General features: G+C 37.0%; 1 protein-coding gene across 1 annotated transcript in view; it reads right to left on the bottom strand.

The window, feature by feature from the left end:
* Positions 1 to 1,470: 1,470 nt before the first annotated feature.
* Positions 1,471 to 16,669, bottom strand: part of fto (FTO alpha-ketoglutarate dependent dioxygenase) — a 412,244-nt gene continuing 397,045 nt past the window's right edge. The window contains exon 10 of the mRNA XM_060837726.1: positions 1,471 to 1,604. Coding sequence (XP_060693709.1) covers positions 1,585 to 1,604 — 20 coding nt within the window. The 3' untranslated portion in view covers positions 1,471 to 1,584. The remainder of the gene's footprint in view (positions 1,605 to 16,669) is intronic.

Below are 16,669 nucleotides of genomic sequence, written 5' to 3'. Positions count from 1 at the left end.
TTTACAAGATATATTAATGACTTGGATGATAGTAGTGAACATACTATTATCCAGTTTGTGGATGACACAAAAATAGGTGGGAAGGCAAGTCATGAGAGTGACACAAAGAGTCTACAGAGTGATAAGTAAGTGGACAAAATCTTGGTTAATAGAATACAACGTGGGGAAATATGAAATTATACACATTGGCAGGAATAGTAGAAGAGCTGAATATTATTTAAATAGGGAAAGATTGCAGAAAGCTCCAGCACAGATGAATTTTGGGGTCCTTGTGAATGAATCAGAAAGCTAGCAAACAAGTTCCATAAGTTTGTAACAGAAAAGGCAAATGAACAGTTGGCCAAAATAGCGTATAAAAATAGAGAAGTCTTGCTAAAATTATACAAGGCACTATTCAGACCTAGAATGCAATGACCAGTTTCCGTCCACTTATTTAAGCAAAGATATATTGGCAATGAAACAGCCCAGAGAAGTTTCACTAAATTGATTCTGGGAATGGAGGGATTTTCTTTTGAGGAGAGGTTGAGTAGGTTGGGCTTGTACTCACTGGAGTTTAGAAGAGTGATAAGAAAAATATAAGCTTCTAAGGATGGTTGAAAGGGCAGATGCAGAATGGTTACGTCCCCTTTCTGGGAGATCTAAGACCAGAGGGCATCATCTCAGAGTGACAGTTCGCCCATTTCAGATTACAATAAGGTTGATTTATTTCTCTTAGAGGGCTGTGAATCTGTGAAATTATTTAAAACAGAGCACTGCTGAAAATGTGTTGCTGGTCAAAGCACAGCAGGCCAGGCAGCATCTCGGGAATAGAGAATTCGACGTTTCGAGCATAAGCCCTCCTGATGAAGGGCTTATGCTCGAAACGCCGAATTCTCTATTCCTGAGATGCTGCCTGGCCTGCTGTGCTTTGACCAGCAACACATTTTCAGCTGTGATCTCCAGCATCTGCAGACCTCATTTTTTACTAAAACAGAGCACTGTCAAGGCTCGGTTGTTAAGCATATTCAAGGCTGAGGCAGACAGATTTTTAATCAGTCAGGGAATCAAGGGTTACAGGGATAAGGCAGGAAAATAGAGTTGAGGATTATCACAGTAGCCATGAACTCATTGAATTGCAGAGCAGAATCAATGGGACAAACGACCTACTTCTACTCCCACATCTATGTTCTTATAGATTTAACACATTGTCCCTGGCTGGATCTTTTCTTATTTAAATCCACCAAAGTATTTATTTCAGGGACTTCCTAATCCACCTTCCACTCGTAGTCCAGAAAGGCATTAATAAATTATTGGACCTTGGAGTGTAACTGATTTCAATTGTTTAACCAAATTTAGAAATCCATCCAGTTACATTTGCCCTTGGCTCATCCTGGACATACAGGTTCTCAGTTGGTTCAGAATAAAACAAATGTCGAGTTCACCTAAGTTTAATTTTTAAAATCTATTTTTAACCAATAACCAAGCAGACAATTTGTCTCTTTGTATCCAACTTTTATTAGAATGAAAATATTGACTTGAAGCAGCAAGTAGAAATCTGGATGGACTGGATTATCTCAGCCAAGGAATCTGAAAGACGTTTGGAAATCAGCTCTTAATGTCTCCATCTGTAACAAATCCAGAGACACATAATGAGGAATAATTCATAGTCATACCTCATTCATGTTGGAAAACCTCCTAGGAAGATAAAAGGGACACAGCAACATATCTTCCAAAATTGTCCAAATTTTCATCGATTAGTTATCACTTTTAACCAGATCACTGGAATAGCAATGTTTATACAACAAAAACTTGCATTTGTATCCCATCTTAAAACAGAAAAAAGTGTGGTCAAGGTACTTCGTACTTTTTTTTTCATCAAATCCCATTTGAACAGTTGCAATGTACCCTTAACGCAAGCATCATAGCAGGTATGTTAACCATGTCTCACTGATAAAGTATACTGATAGAGTATATAAGGACCTAACATTTTTGCTATATATACATTTATATGAGATGTGTAGGAATTATAAAAAAAACTACATTTTGAGCAAGAATTCATGATCAAACTTTGACCTACTCTATTCATTTCTTTTGAAACTGACAGTCAAATAGATGTACCCAGGACCCACAATATTGCTACAATTGCATAAGATGGCTGCATCCATAGCATGTCATAGTGTATTTCACAAATCTTTCTATTACAAATAATTGACATCATTTTAACATCTCATTAACTCTCAGATACATATAACATCCTGCCCAAACATATCTTTAATTCCTTCTAATAATATCTCTAACAAACATAAAAATAAAGTTTGCTCAAAAAACATCTTGTCTTTATGACGCTTTACAACAGTCCAGATTTTACATCAAATTGGTAACTTCTAGAATATTTCACAATGTTGCTCAAGATGTGTGCAGGGACAGATATATACACTCTGTTCCTATAGTACTGATTAAATTTTAATACAGCAAAATAAATAAACCTGTGATCTTGAATGCAAAATGACCAGAAGGATCCAACAGATTCAATGTTCAAGACTGGCCAAAATTTAACAGTCTTTAAGTAACTTTCCAGTCCTATTTAGTAGCATTAAAAAAAGAGAATAGCAAAATGAAATTTTAATCTTCAGTACAATATTTTGAAAATTAGCAATAAGAAAATAATTTGACATAAAAAACAATTGCCCCAAAAAAACTGAGGCATAAAATAAGCTTAATTATTTTCATGCACTTACTTGCTGTCAAATTAGATTATTACAGGTAGTTGATACATAGAGTGACATGAAATATGCAAACATCTATTTATAATACATTGCTGTTTATGGAGTTTTTAAAGACGGAGTTTGTTACTTCTAGTTTACAGGTAGAAGCACAAATATAATCCAAATCATCCAAGTCGTGGTCCATCAAAGCTAATCCAATCCAAGTCATTTTGAAAAGAGTTATCTGACAATGCACTTCGTCCAGCACTTTCAAACTTTAACATTGAGAAATGTTCAAATAAAATTAAGTTCATATTTGAGGACAATACATGACACAATTTCTCAGATTAGTTTGTCGCAATGTACTTCAGCAAACCAACTGAAGTTAATTATTACTAAACTATGGTACAGCACTTTGATTAAAAGTGCAAATAGAATAGCAATATTTTAGCATGCAGCATGGAACCATCAATGAGAGCTTTATTTTTATATGAAGAGCAACACTTAGGAAATTACTGGTAAGTTCCACTATATACTTAAACAAGCAGCAATTATTCAGTAAGTACAGGAACAGTAATTATAAAATTGCCATTTAAAAGTATTTATGTGCATTGATGTTATCAGTTATAAAAACCTTCATAACCAATGCATCGTTGGTATTGAGATGGTGTTTTGAACATCACTTGATAACTAGCAAGAGACTTGTTACTTAACAGTTATAATTAACAAATTTATTCTATATTATTTCAAACCCCCGTCATCCCCATGCATCCCACACAACTCCCCACAATTTGCTACACGTCTCAGTGCGTTTGGGGAAGCAATTAACCACAACATGAAGAATCCAACACATTCAAACTGGACAGCCTGTCAATATAATAAAAAAAAGGTCAATGCAGTTATTGATGTTCTGCTGCAAGCTGCCACCAGTACATTTACTAAGTACTACATCATAACAAATTCTACTAAAGATATCTAGAGGTCAAAAGTCATATTGTACCAATTCAACCAGAAAATATTATGACAAATTATTTAAACATATTTGTTTTGATAATCCTTTGGCCAATGTCATTGTTTCCTGGTTTATTAGCGGGAAGAGAATGAAAGGTCATTAAATGCTGAGTGGAGGTGAAACTGAATGATCCTGTATTATTTTCAAACTCTTCTATTTCTTTTAAACATTACTGAGCCCATTTTTTTAGCTGAAATGTCAAAGACTACTTGATACTGAATATTCATACTGAATAAAAATGGATAATTCAAGGTTAATTCAGTGCAATTGTGAATTCAGAGTTACAGCTCAAGATGTACTTAATTATGGAGGCAACCTTGAATCTAAGTATCAATACTTATCAGCCAAACACCTTTATTGCTGTTTCTATTAAATTTATTAACAGAACATTGGTGTCAAGAAAAAAATAAATGGCATTTTTTTAAGCTAACAAAGAATACCAGAACATCTCTTTGGTGATATTAGTTCACTGATTTTGGCATCAAACTGATTTCACTAGTTAGAACCCATCATTTCTGTTTGCTGTACAATGACATTTTTTAAATAAAAATGAACACAGTGGGTTTGGAATTACTAACCTTCCCTTTGTATTGCCCTTTGCTGTGGCTGCTCTACAGGTAGAGTAGCTCGCTCATCTGCCTATTCTTTTAGTATCAGTTTGCAAGACTATACTCAACTGCAGACAGTGTCCTAGGCAAACGCCATTGTGCCATTAACCAACAGACATACTCTTAAGCAATGAGTAACAGTGATTCAAGACATAACTCTGCTGTTTTCCACTTCCCAATCCCAGAAAACTGCCTGGTAGTCCTCAACAGCTGTCCTACCTATTATCACTAATTAACAATGGAGTGGGACAAGAATCCAGAATCGTCTGTGCTGCTATTAGACTGTATGGTGTTCTTTTACAGGTCATTCTGCTATAATGCATGTTTCGTCAACACAAATTTGATGTAACACTTTAAATGCTGTTTCTAAAGTATGATGTTTTTACAACATGGGATTGCACAACAATGCAACCATTGTATTATAGAAGAACTGTATCACAAAACCAGTAGGGAAACTCCTACTCTAAATTTAAAAGGGCATTTAAATGGTAGCAGTTGCTTTCCAGTATTTCAACCAAAAACAATTGCCAATGAATGGGCTTTAATAGTAAGGGCTGGCAAAATGTTTAGTCACAACAGTACTAAATCCTGTCCTTACCAACATCTACCTGCATATTCCCTCTAGGTACTCCCACCTAATTTTGACCAGAGCAGGAATCTTGCTAATTTTCTTACTCTAATAGGTTATGATTATAACTAGCATATGCTGTTAACCACAATTGACAATGAGGTCAATTAAAGCACAAAAATTGCTGTTTCAGCTAATTCAGTGACTTCCTTATTTATTATATTAAGTGATTTAATGCTTTAGATAATGCAAATATGATTATGATGTTGTGATTGCTAGAAAGTGCTATTTGAATTCAACATTGCTGAACCTCAACATAAACCCAACACCTGTCAGAATGTGGAACGATTTGTACCCATTTTAAATCTGACTGAGTGATGGCTTGAAAAACACAGCAGGTCAGTCAGTATCTATTGTAAGAACAAGTGAGTTAACATTTCAAGCCTACAGAGATATCACGCACACTTGAAACGTTAATCTACCTGTTTTCTCCACAGCTGCTGAATGACCAGCTGTTTCCAATATTTTCTGTTTGTTTCAGACATTCAACATTTTCAGTTTTTTTTTAAACGGAATGATTATTTGGCTTAATGGCTCAATAATAAGAAATTAAAACAATGCTGACATGTTTGCCTATTGGAACAAGTTAAGCCATTGCAGACATTTAATTCAGTCATAAGTAAGTTGTTTACTGCAAATTATTTAAGGACCATGCATAACTACATCATATGAAACCCAAAATAAATACAATTTTACAAATCCAGCAGTTCCAATTACATATTAACAATTGTAACTAATATATATTGAAACCAGACATAGAAAGAATACAGTCCAAGCAAAATGTACACCCTGTAGACTATACCTCTATCCTTACCAGGATCAGTGATCACCTTCCTTCGACAGTCAGAATGAACAAGTAATGTTGTAGGTTAAACTAAACTGCACCTGGCAAAACTAGCTAACAGCACGGTCAGTGTGAAAAGGTTTCAATTGTTTTCCTGCTGAAAGCTAACGTAAATCTGACAAGCAGTAACAAAATATGAAGATGTCAAGAACTGCAGGATAGCCTGATTTGAAACCAGCACAAAGGTCAGCCCAACGAGGGTCTATTTTGCTAGACATCCCACATGATTCTAAACAGCAGAAGTCTTTCATCAGCAAACATCTTGGTGACCTCTTTTATTAGTAAAATATATGAACCTTGACCCGATGCAAAAATTCAATATTTTCCCCAAATATTTTAAAAATTTATTCACATCCGTAGTGGAGTCAGAGAGTCTGCTAGATGTAATTTGACATCTGAATTATTTTGAGGCCAATATGGAAAGCTATTCAGAGCCTTATTTGAAGATGTGTCAATCAAAATATCACTTATGCTGCACAGAAGTACTTCCAAGATCTCCACAGTGGTGATATCCTTCAGACAACTACAGATAAGGTGAAGAAAACCTTTGATGAATCTGTCACATTTTAATGCTAAGAGGCTGTGATAAGAAAGATATTTCAATACCCTCTCGCCTTTCCTTTTAGCACCAACTGTTTCAAAATTCATCAAGTCCGATAGCCTCAGAACCTGTAACAATATGCAAAAGGTCTCATTTTCTTTTGTGCAGCACTGATTAAGATTTTAAATTATGTTGTTAAATCAAAATGGCAGGCCTGTCCTCAATGATGAGAAATTAAAGCTCTGCTCACATGTTTGCTTGTTGAAACAAGTGGCCTTTGCTGACTTTGGTGCGTGCAGGGGCCAGCTATATTAAGCACCCTTTCATCCATTTTAGATGAGATTCGGATGATTGAATTATGTGTGATTGTCAGCAAGATGTAGCATGAAATAAAAATGCTGGTGCCAATTCCTTTTGATTAAAACCTATTCTATGAATCTGAAGTTTGAATTTTACATTTTGTCTCTCTGCTGTAATTTCCTTGTATAATGAAACTACGTAGACATGAATAAAACTACAGAGTAGAATATGTTGATACAGGAAAATATGACCCATTCAGTTTCAGAGGCTTGTGATTTGCAGGCGAGCTATTTTACTAATCCAGTAATCTCCAAACCGGACTTAGGTGTGAGGGATTTTCTAGAAAATAAAACATTTTATTTCAAATGCAAATTTCCCTAGTCTAGTCCTTCTGAAATATATCACTGCAACACAGTAATGAACTTAGACACAGCCCATAATTCTGATCTATCCCCCCTTCTCCATTTGTTGTGGGAGAAAAAGGGATCTTTAATTAACTTCAGCATTTGAATAGGCACACAGTTTTCATCACGGGTAATTGCCTTTGATTGCCTTCCTAATTTACTGTTGCTATTGTAATATTGCTTGGCATATTCACCAGCTTTAAGCCTGTGACCTTCTCTGGTTTGCAGCATTCTGCATTAGGCATCAGAGTGTGTTCAGCCTTCATAAAAATTAATAAACTTATCAATTCAAAGGCCAAGGAAATTGCTGGAGAGTATAAACTGGATAAATATTGAAGATCTGCCTTGCAATAGCACCTAGCAGTGATATAATATTTAACTACATCTTCAACAACAATAATAGTGGGCAGCTGAAACAACCATGCAAGCCATTAGCTGATCTTCTTTAATAAGTTAATTACCATAGTTTGTAGCACTAATTATGTATTTAAATGCCTGTCTCACTTGTAAGCAAGGGATTAATTTATAAACACACTAGATGCACAGCCATTTAGAGATACTGCTTTGCTACTTCTTCTTGAGATGTTTTGCCATTCATGAAAGAAGTCTTGAGAGAAAACACTAATTTTAAAAGGCTGTGTGAGAATAGACATGTCTATTCAAAATCATTAAAGCCCCTCCAGCATAAAGTTGTCATTGTCAATGGCTGCTGTAGTGTTGTTCCCGGAAGAATTTACAAAGACTTCAGCATAAAAAAAGGCATGTGATTACAATTTAAATTGCAGAACCACCCAGTAGTAAATGCATATTAATTAATTGACTGGCAGGAAGGTTTTAAACATAAACCAAATCAAAATGCTGATCAAACCAAGAAAAGTGATGAATGCCAATGATTTACAGCTTCATCTTATCTGATTTGCCACACCCTGTCCAGTGGAATCAACCAACCACAAAGCAGGGATTGTGTCAAGTGATTATTGCTTACAATTTACTGGAAGGTAATTTTAATGAAGTACAAGCTCTGATATTACAACTGTGTAATTTTTTACAGGTAACTGAAATGGTACCGAACCACACCACATGCTTTATATAAATATTCCAGATCAGATCATCAAATCATGTTACAATTTGGTTAGGGACCAATACCCTTTCTTTCTAAAATTGACAAAAGGTAAGATCCAGGGCCTTACTAAAAGAATAAAGCCATAAGATTCCATAGTTTTGAACAAACAGTAATATTTTACAAATTCATCTCTCATGGAGAATTGGATCCATCAGTTGTAGGAGACGTCCTGGATATACCTTCAGATCTGTACGGCCATACACTACTAGTTACCATAGGTAGGCATTGCCACTCTAAGAAGTGGAGAAGACATTTGTTGTCCTTACCAAGCCTTCATTCAACTCTGCTAAGGGGGCGGGGGTTGGCATTTGGACAGATTATCTAGATGAACAACTGCTGCATGCATTTGGATGATCTTCTCATGGTAATCTTGACAAGTTGAGTGTGTGGGCAAATATATGGCAGATACAGTATAATGTGGATAAATGTGATGTTATATATTTCAGTGTAAAAAACAGAAAAATGTTATTTAAATTGTAATATATTGGGAAATGCGGATGTTCAAATGTGTCCTTGTACAATAGTCAGTGACAGTAAACAGGCAGGTGCAGCAAGTAATTGAAAGGCAAATTGCATGTTGGCTTTCATTGGAGAGAATTTCAGTTCAGAAGCAGGGATGTCTTACTGCAGTTATACAGAGCCTTGGTAAGATCATACCTGGGCATTGTGTACAGTTTTGGTCTCCCTACCTTGAGAGGATATACTTGCCATAGAGAGAGTGCAGCAAAAGTTTACCAGACTGATATTGAAGATTACAGGATTATCGTATAAGGAGAGATTGGATTGATTGGAAGTTCTGTTCACTGGAGTTTAGAAGAATGAGAAGAGGTCTAACTGAAATGTCTAAAATACTAACAAGATGAGAAAGACTAGATGAAGGGAGGATGTTTTCCCTGGCTGGGGAGTTTAGCACCAGTGTCACAATCTCAGGTTATGGAGTTGACCATTTAGGATTTAGATGAGGCAATCCTACTGCAGAAAGATGTAGAGGCCAGATCACTGAGTATATTCAAGAAAGAGACTGAAACATTTTTAGATTTTAAAGATATCAAAGATATGTACAGAAAGTGGAATCATAGCATTCAGGCATGATCTTATTGAATGGGGCAGTATGCTTGAAGGACTGTCTGCCCTCCCTCTGCTCCTTGTTTCTATGTTTCAAAGCTCCTGATTGTAACAGTGCCTCTAATGTCCTTCTCAGAAAGCTGAGATAACAGAGAAAGTCCTGCCATAGGGCAGGAGTCCCTCACAATGCCTGGACTTTCATGTCTTCTGGCAAGTGACGATACACACCAAGAACACCAGGACCAATGGGATACCAAGGTTAACTGTCTGCCTCCAGCTGGCAGTAAGAAGGAAAACTATGGAATAGTACCTGTTAAAAGACAAAATCCTTGTCAGGCCATCATAACAGACTGCTATATTTGTAATGTGAAATGTTATTTTGTTCACCTTCTATTTATTAAACATTTAATGCATACTAGGATTTTTGAATGTTTATGTTTGAACTGCAGACTATTTTATATCAAAAGAGACTGCAATGCCATGACACTTGAACAAATCAGAGGTTCTTCTAAGACATGTGAATGGCATTGAGCCTTATAGATGTCTTAAATGTATGCTTCATTGAGTTGGGCAGAAGTCAGATGGCACCTTCAGACTACTGTTTGGTTGGAGTTTGTAAAGCCACAGTTGCAAAGTCTTGTAAGCCAGGCTACCTCATTTCAAAAGTACCCAGGCTCTGATGGCCATCATGGTCAAATGCAGCCTCATGCTCCTTCTCTGGGTCACTGCTTGAATCATCACTTCAAGATATATGAACTCTTTCATGTCATCATCCATAAATTCTTTTCTCCTCCCTCCTGCTAATGCTGTATAGTGCATACTGTATGTCAATGATCAAAGATGCAGGACCATGTACATACTGAAAAGAACCAGTAGATCTGTCAAGACCACTAAATCTTGAGCAGACTGATGGTTCCCACTTGGTTTCCCAGGTGGAAGTATGTCAGGCATTATATATCTCCTCCACTTGACAGTGTGAATGTTTGATGGACCATGAGCTATTTCCTTAATGGATAGTCCTTGTCTCCTATATGAATCAGTAATCCAGATGAGATAGGGCTAGAACAGATATTGTAACTGGGCGTGCCTGAGAATACTCACATGATGCCACGCACATAGCTGCAGTATGCACCAGCAGTGATCACAGAAAGTCTGGATGTTCAAGTAGTGAAAACTTGCTTGTTAACAAAAGCTCGTGGCTGGCTCTCTCACTGCTTTAATTGGCATGTATGTACAATCAATGGCCCTTTATATTTTGCGAAAACCTAAAATAGCCCTAAACCCTTTCGCTTGGATTAGCTCCCATTGTCAATAGTGCATTTTATGAAGGCGCCCACTCTCCTGAAAAGTTTATTCAGCACTAGTTTGATATAGAAGTGGGTTGAAGATTGTGAAATGCTGCAAAGGATCCTGAGGTATAATAGTTTAGGACCACTCTTAACTTCAATGCCATTGACACTGAACATCGAACATAAAACAGTACAGCACAGTACAGACTCTTCAGCTCTTGATTGTGTGCCGACCTTTTATCCTACTCTAAGATCCAGCTAACCTACATACCCTTTATTTTACTATCATGCATGTGCATATCCAAGAGTCGTTTTAATATCCCTAATGTATCTGACTCTATTACCACGGCTGGCATGCATTCACCCACCCATCACACTCTGTGTAAAGAATCAACCTTTAACATCTCCCCTGAACCTTCCTACAATCACTTAAAATTATGGTCCCTCATGATAGCCATTTCTGCTCTGGGAAAAAGTCTCTGACTCTTCACTCAATCTACGCCTCTCAGTATCTTGTACACCTCTTATCAGGTTGCCTCTCACCCTTCTTCCCTCCAATGAGAAAAGCCTTAGCTCCCTCAACCTTTTTTCATATGCCTCCAGTCCAGGCAGCGTCCTGGTAAATCTCCTTGGACCACTGAATGGCCAGCCACACCACTGGAACATATCTCCCCAGCAATCATGTTGCAGATGGTGTCACCATGTCCCTGAAGAGATTCTGCAATACTGGAGTTTGATCAATTGGAGATAACTGAAGTACTGCCTGTTTACCCTTTATTCTCGTTGCTATGTTCCTCTAACTGACCTTCTGGCCCTTGAACATCGATACAATATTCATGTTGCTGGCACTTTCGTGATTGCCACTCCAGGCCTTCCCCTTTATTCTTCCTCACTGGAAAAGCCTCCACTAGACTGGACTATTCCCAAGGCACCTTTTGGCTTCCTTTGCTGTAAAAAATCCTGCAATTACTCATTCTTTGTCTTTGGCCTCTTTTCACAGTCAGACCCTCACAGACGGCTTCTTCACTGACTCAACAGCAAACCTGTTCACAAGGTAATCACATATTCTAGGAAATCATTAATTCTATAAGAAAGCATTTCTGTTAAATGCAAATATTTTTTTAAAAATGCAGAATTACAATAGTTTATATTGAACAGAAAGTAACTTTACCTGTGTGTTGGCTAAGTGATGCAGTTGAATAGTAACTGTAATAGCCAAATCTGAGTGATTTTATCTAGCCCACAAGTAGCAAGCTTTTTCAATCAAGTCTGCTACTGGACACAAAGCTTATGATGTCAAAGCAGGATGCCCTGAGGGTATAGTGTTTCCTAAACTCTAAATTGAAAGCGACCATAACACATTTTCACAGACACAAACACACCTGAAAGCCATGTTTAAAAAAAAAGGTATAAACAAAGGGCAGCAATAGCCTCTCATTTCCACATATCTGCATACTTCTCAGGTGCCATGTTTTACAATGGCACTATAGCTTGTCATCAGAACAAATTACCTGTCATATTTGTCGATAATATCTGAATATTCGACCTGACAACTCATCTCACCCCCCCAACTCTGACACACAACACAAACCTGTCTTCACTAAGTATAGAAGATGTAAGGTGGAGTCTTTGGCTGATAAAGCGAGTTTATTTCAGGCAGCCTTGGATTGGACTTTGGGGTCAAGCAATAAACAGAGATGCGAAGGGTTGATTTTGTTCCTATACAGCAAGCTCAGCCAAGCAATAGCTCTTTAAGCTGGACATGCTTTAAGAGGATTTTGAGTGCTCATAAAGCTGCAAGATGTGTTTGGAATTGTAAAACTGCTAACTAGTCATTCATTTCAGTTGGTACTTGGTTTTTAAATATCTCTGAAATCCTATATTAAAAGAAAATCACACATAGTAGATGCTTACAAACTATGGCTTCCAATATTTTATGAGTATAATGCTGTAAGTGTAAATCACGCATTTAATAAATTTTGCCATCACCATCCAATTGGCAGGAGTACCATTGCAATGCTTTTCTCTTTCCAAAAAGGCATTGTGCAAAAACAGAATGTTGTGTAAAAAGGATTTAAACTGGATAAAGAAATAAAACTTTGTAAATTCTTGAGAGTTTTTTTTCCAAGGCGTTAATACAAGATATTAGTGAGACCGCCCCTGAGTATTGCAAAGAGTTTCAGTCCCCTTACTTAAGGAGGGATGTAGTTGCACTAGAGGCAATTCAGAGGATGTTCACTAGATTGATTCCAAAAATGAGAGGTTTGACTTATGAAGAGAATTGAGCAGTTCAACTTAATAATCTCCAAGCTTTAGGAGAAGAAAAAGAGATCTAACTCAAGATAGTTACAACTATACAAGATATTAAAGGGGATTGACAAAGTAGACGTAGAGCCAAGGTTTCCCTTTGTGGAGCAATCCAGAATGAGAAGTCACGGCTTTAGGACAAGGGGTAACAGATTTAAAACAGAAATATAGAAGGAAGAAATAATTCTCTTAAATGGTTGTGAAGCTGTGCAATTCACCACCCCAGAGTGCATTGGATGCTGGGACACTGAATAAATTTGAGAAGGAGCTGGACTGTTTTTTTAATTTGTAATGGATTGAAGAATTATGGAGAGTGGACAGGAAAGTGGGGTTGAGGCTGAGATGAGACCAACCATGATCATATTTTCAAGGCTCAAGGAGGTTGATTGTCTACTCCTCTTTCTAGTTATTATGCTTTTATGTTTTTGTATAATTAACTGCTTAATGAAAATCTTTATTGGAAATATTACTGTGTGGAAATTCAATTAGATATTTCTGTAGCAGTGCATGGACAGAAGGCACAGTCGTTGTGCTTTAAATGATCAGAATGATACATCAGTGACAGAAACATGAAGGATGGAAATTGGTCCATGGGTCTCCCAGTCTATGGCAAGAATTTCATAGCAATCTCATTGGTGATTTTTTCCACAACTGGCAATTATGCAAATATTGTCAGTGATAATGTTAGTCAGAATTAGTGTGCACATAGGTGTGCATCCCTAGTTGGATTCTCATAGATCCAAAATGTTGATGACTGCGCACATATTACAATCTGTGCAACCACCAAAAGTATTTCTGCCAATGTACACATGATTATGAGGAGTTGTCATGATGCTTTCATCTTGCAGTTTTCCAAGTTCCTTAAAGAAGCTGGAAGTGGAACAAGAGGTGGCTGCTGGAAGAGAAGTGATACTGCAATTTAATGGTGACTAATGGTATCTGAAAGAAAAGACAGCAAATCTCCAGAGGATGACTATCAATGTCATTTGACTATTTAGTGTATGTTCAAACAAGTCATTGGTGTGCTGCAGATGCATTTCAATGGTCTGGCAACCAAGAACGGGAAAGATAGGCAAGGGTGCAAACTAATTAAATTTTTTTTTTAAAAAGGGTTTTCTCATAAACCCGTATGCATTTACTTGTGAAGCTACAAAGTTTTATCTTTTCCTATCACTCCTACATGATGACACTTTTGTGGCTTCATAAGATGCAGAGATCCCTGCTCTGAGTGTTGAGATGTTCTCAGTTGAAGTGCTCTGACTTTGGACCATGTGAGGACTTCACCAAGTACTGCTCTGCCTACATGAGTAGCATCAAAATATGAGACAGTCCAGGTGTTGACTGAGAGGAGAGGCAGACAACAGGTGAGAAGTAGGGGGCTTTTCACAGCAGTACGTAGCTAACCTTTCCCAAACTGCATTGAATGCTTCACAGTGCTCCTGCTGTTGATGTCCTCGGACACCTTCGGCCTCAGATTGTTGCAGGATTAGGCTTTTTCCTCCCAATTAGGAACAGACACAACTCAATTTACCTAACTTCTAATCTGAGTTAAAAGAATATACACATCAGGTTTTTTTTTATTAACAAGAAAATAACTATGTTTTGCAATTAAACTGTTTTAACCAATAGCAAAGAAAAGGAATATAAATTGCTAACTTATAAGTCTATAAAGTAAACTCTACCCATTTTTTTAAAACTCCCACACATACAAGCAGATACACAAGGAGGCAAGAGAAGACACAATCAAGACAAGACACAGACAAGACATAGTCATTATGGGTGGAGAAGGAACAAAAAAAAAGCAATTGAACACAGTTCTGGCACCAATTCAGATTACAGATGTCAATGAGTTGCTTTCTTTCGACTTTCTTCTGATGCTTTCCAAATCTTTGTGATGTGAGCTGATGGATACAATTATCGTTCATCTTTTCATTCACTGTTGGAAATTCACCCTTGTTCCTCTGAATGTGGTTATTCTCCTTTTCCATTCAACAAGGGGGATTTCCAGAAAGAACAGCTTTCAGAGAAAGGTGATGGAGAGTAGCTACCTACTCTGGATTTTCTGTTACTTCTCCATACACTAAACAGAGAGAGAAAAAAGTACATGCTTTCTCTTTGCAGACTATATGTTTCTGCTTTATTGTCCATACCCAAGGCTGTATTTTCACAGGAACCAATCAACTGATTGTTGCTACGCTGAGCCCACAATAATCAATCTTGATGGAAAAGTCATTTAAAAGCATCTCTGCGCAAAACTGTCCTGAACCTACACAGGCAAAGCCATCAGTCTGGAATACTCCCTCACTGCTTGAATAAGTCAATAGTGTAGAAACAACTCACAATGCGTACCATCTACTTGTAGATAAAGCTACAACATCATCTTACATAGTCTCCTTGGTTTAAAGAAATACCTTTTTCTCATTTTTATTCAACAATCAAAAAAACAAACAAAAGCAGTCTTTATAGAATAAGTATCTCTTTCCAGTTCCTCACAGCTCCAACAGCAGCACATCAAGGATGTTGTCATTGAAACAGGATTCAGCCTTTCAGCATGAAACCCATTACCATATCTCCAATTCTGAACTTCACCAACCTTCAGACTTACTTATTAAAAGATTGGAGTTGAGGTTCACACTGTACTACTATCACACATTTAACATTAACCATAAGTAAAATGAAAAAGAGCTGGCTCAGTTAAATGCTATTGACAAGACATGCTGAACATATTTCTAGGTTTCCTACACAATACTGGAGCCTATACCCTATCCCAATGTGCCTTTGAGTTAGATATTGTAAGGACACTATGGCTTTAAGAGGTGTATTTTTTTCTCACTTTTTTTGAAGAGAAGTTTTAAGACACAGAGATGAAGAGCATATCTACTTGAATGCAACTAAGTGAACAGTTTAAGAGGCCATTGCAATTTTTGTCTAATGAAAACAGTCTGAATGGGTAGGGTCAAGCTCCTCCAGAGTTAGGATTTTTAATTTTAGTTTTTCAGTAGCAGTTGCTGGGGTCTTAAAGCTAGGTTTGGAAGCTGCAGTGCATCTCTCCCTGCTACTCTCTCTCAGAGTTTTCTCTTGATGTTTTTCCTCCTGGATTGGAGAATTGCCAGTGAGACAATCTATTTTACTGAATTTCGTTTGCCAAGGGTGTGTTTATGGGTTGTTACTATATTTCAACAGTCACTGTTTAGTAGTTAAATAATCTATTATTCTGTTAAGTTTTTCAATAGAGTTCGGTTATTCCAATTTCTTCTTTCTTTTGTTGTATTTTAACTAGAGTGTATGAATAAAGTGTGTTTGCTTCAAGACTAGTAGTTTGACCAATAAAATTGCAACTGGAACACAATGTCTGGAAATTGCTATGAACATAAGAAAAAGTTCTTAAGTTCAAAGGCAATCTTCTTAATATACTTTGAGGGGGTTTGATCTGGTCCATAATACTGTGCTCTAGATAAATGTTTACGATATAAATAATGGCTTATTAAAGGGCTTCTAAGCTTATGTGGACTGTGAGAGTTAAATCATGGAGTTCAGAATGACAATTGCTGTCCACATTCTGTCTCCTTAGGAAGTTAAATAGCACTAATATGCAACAAACCTTGGAGTCCTGAGTGAATTAGAGAGTAATGGATTAGAAACATTTTTGTTGTGTAGCTGAAATGTTTCAAATATCTAGCTTAATATAAAGTGCACATGTACATACTTGGACTAGTGTTGCAGTGCTCATTAGGCTGTCTTTTTTACATCAACAGTTGGGTGAAAATATGTTTCAAAGTGTTTCAAATGCATTGGGTATCTCTTAAGTAGGATTCTAATCCCCTAGCAAATAGCACAGCCAAGCACTGATATAAAGTGTGGTGA

Source organism: Hemiscyllium ocellatum, chromosome 17 (genome assembly GCF_020745735.1).
Source record: "Hemiscyllium ocellatum isolate sHemOce1 chromosome 17, sHemOce1.pat.X.cur, whole genome shotgun sequence".
Taxonomy (NCBI): Eukaryota; Metazoa; Chordata; class Chondrichthyes; order Orectolobiformes; family Hemiscylliidae; genus Hemiscyllium; species Hemiscyllium ocellatum.
The sequence above is the reverse complement of the archived record's forward strand: the minus strand, read 5'-3'. Positions and strand labels throughout refer to the sequence as shown.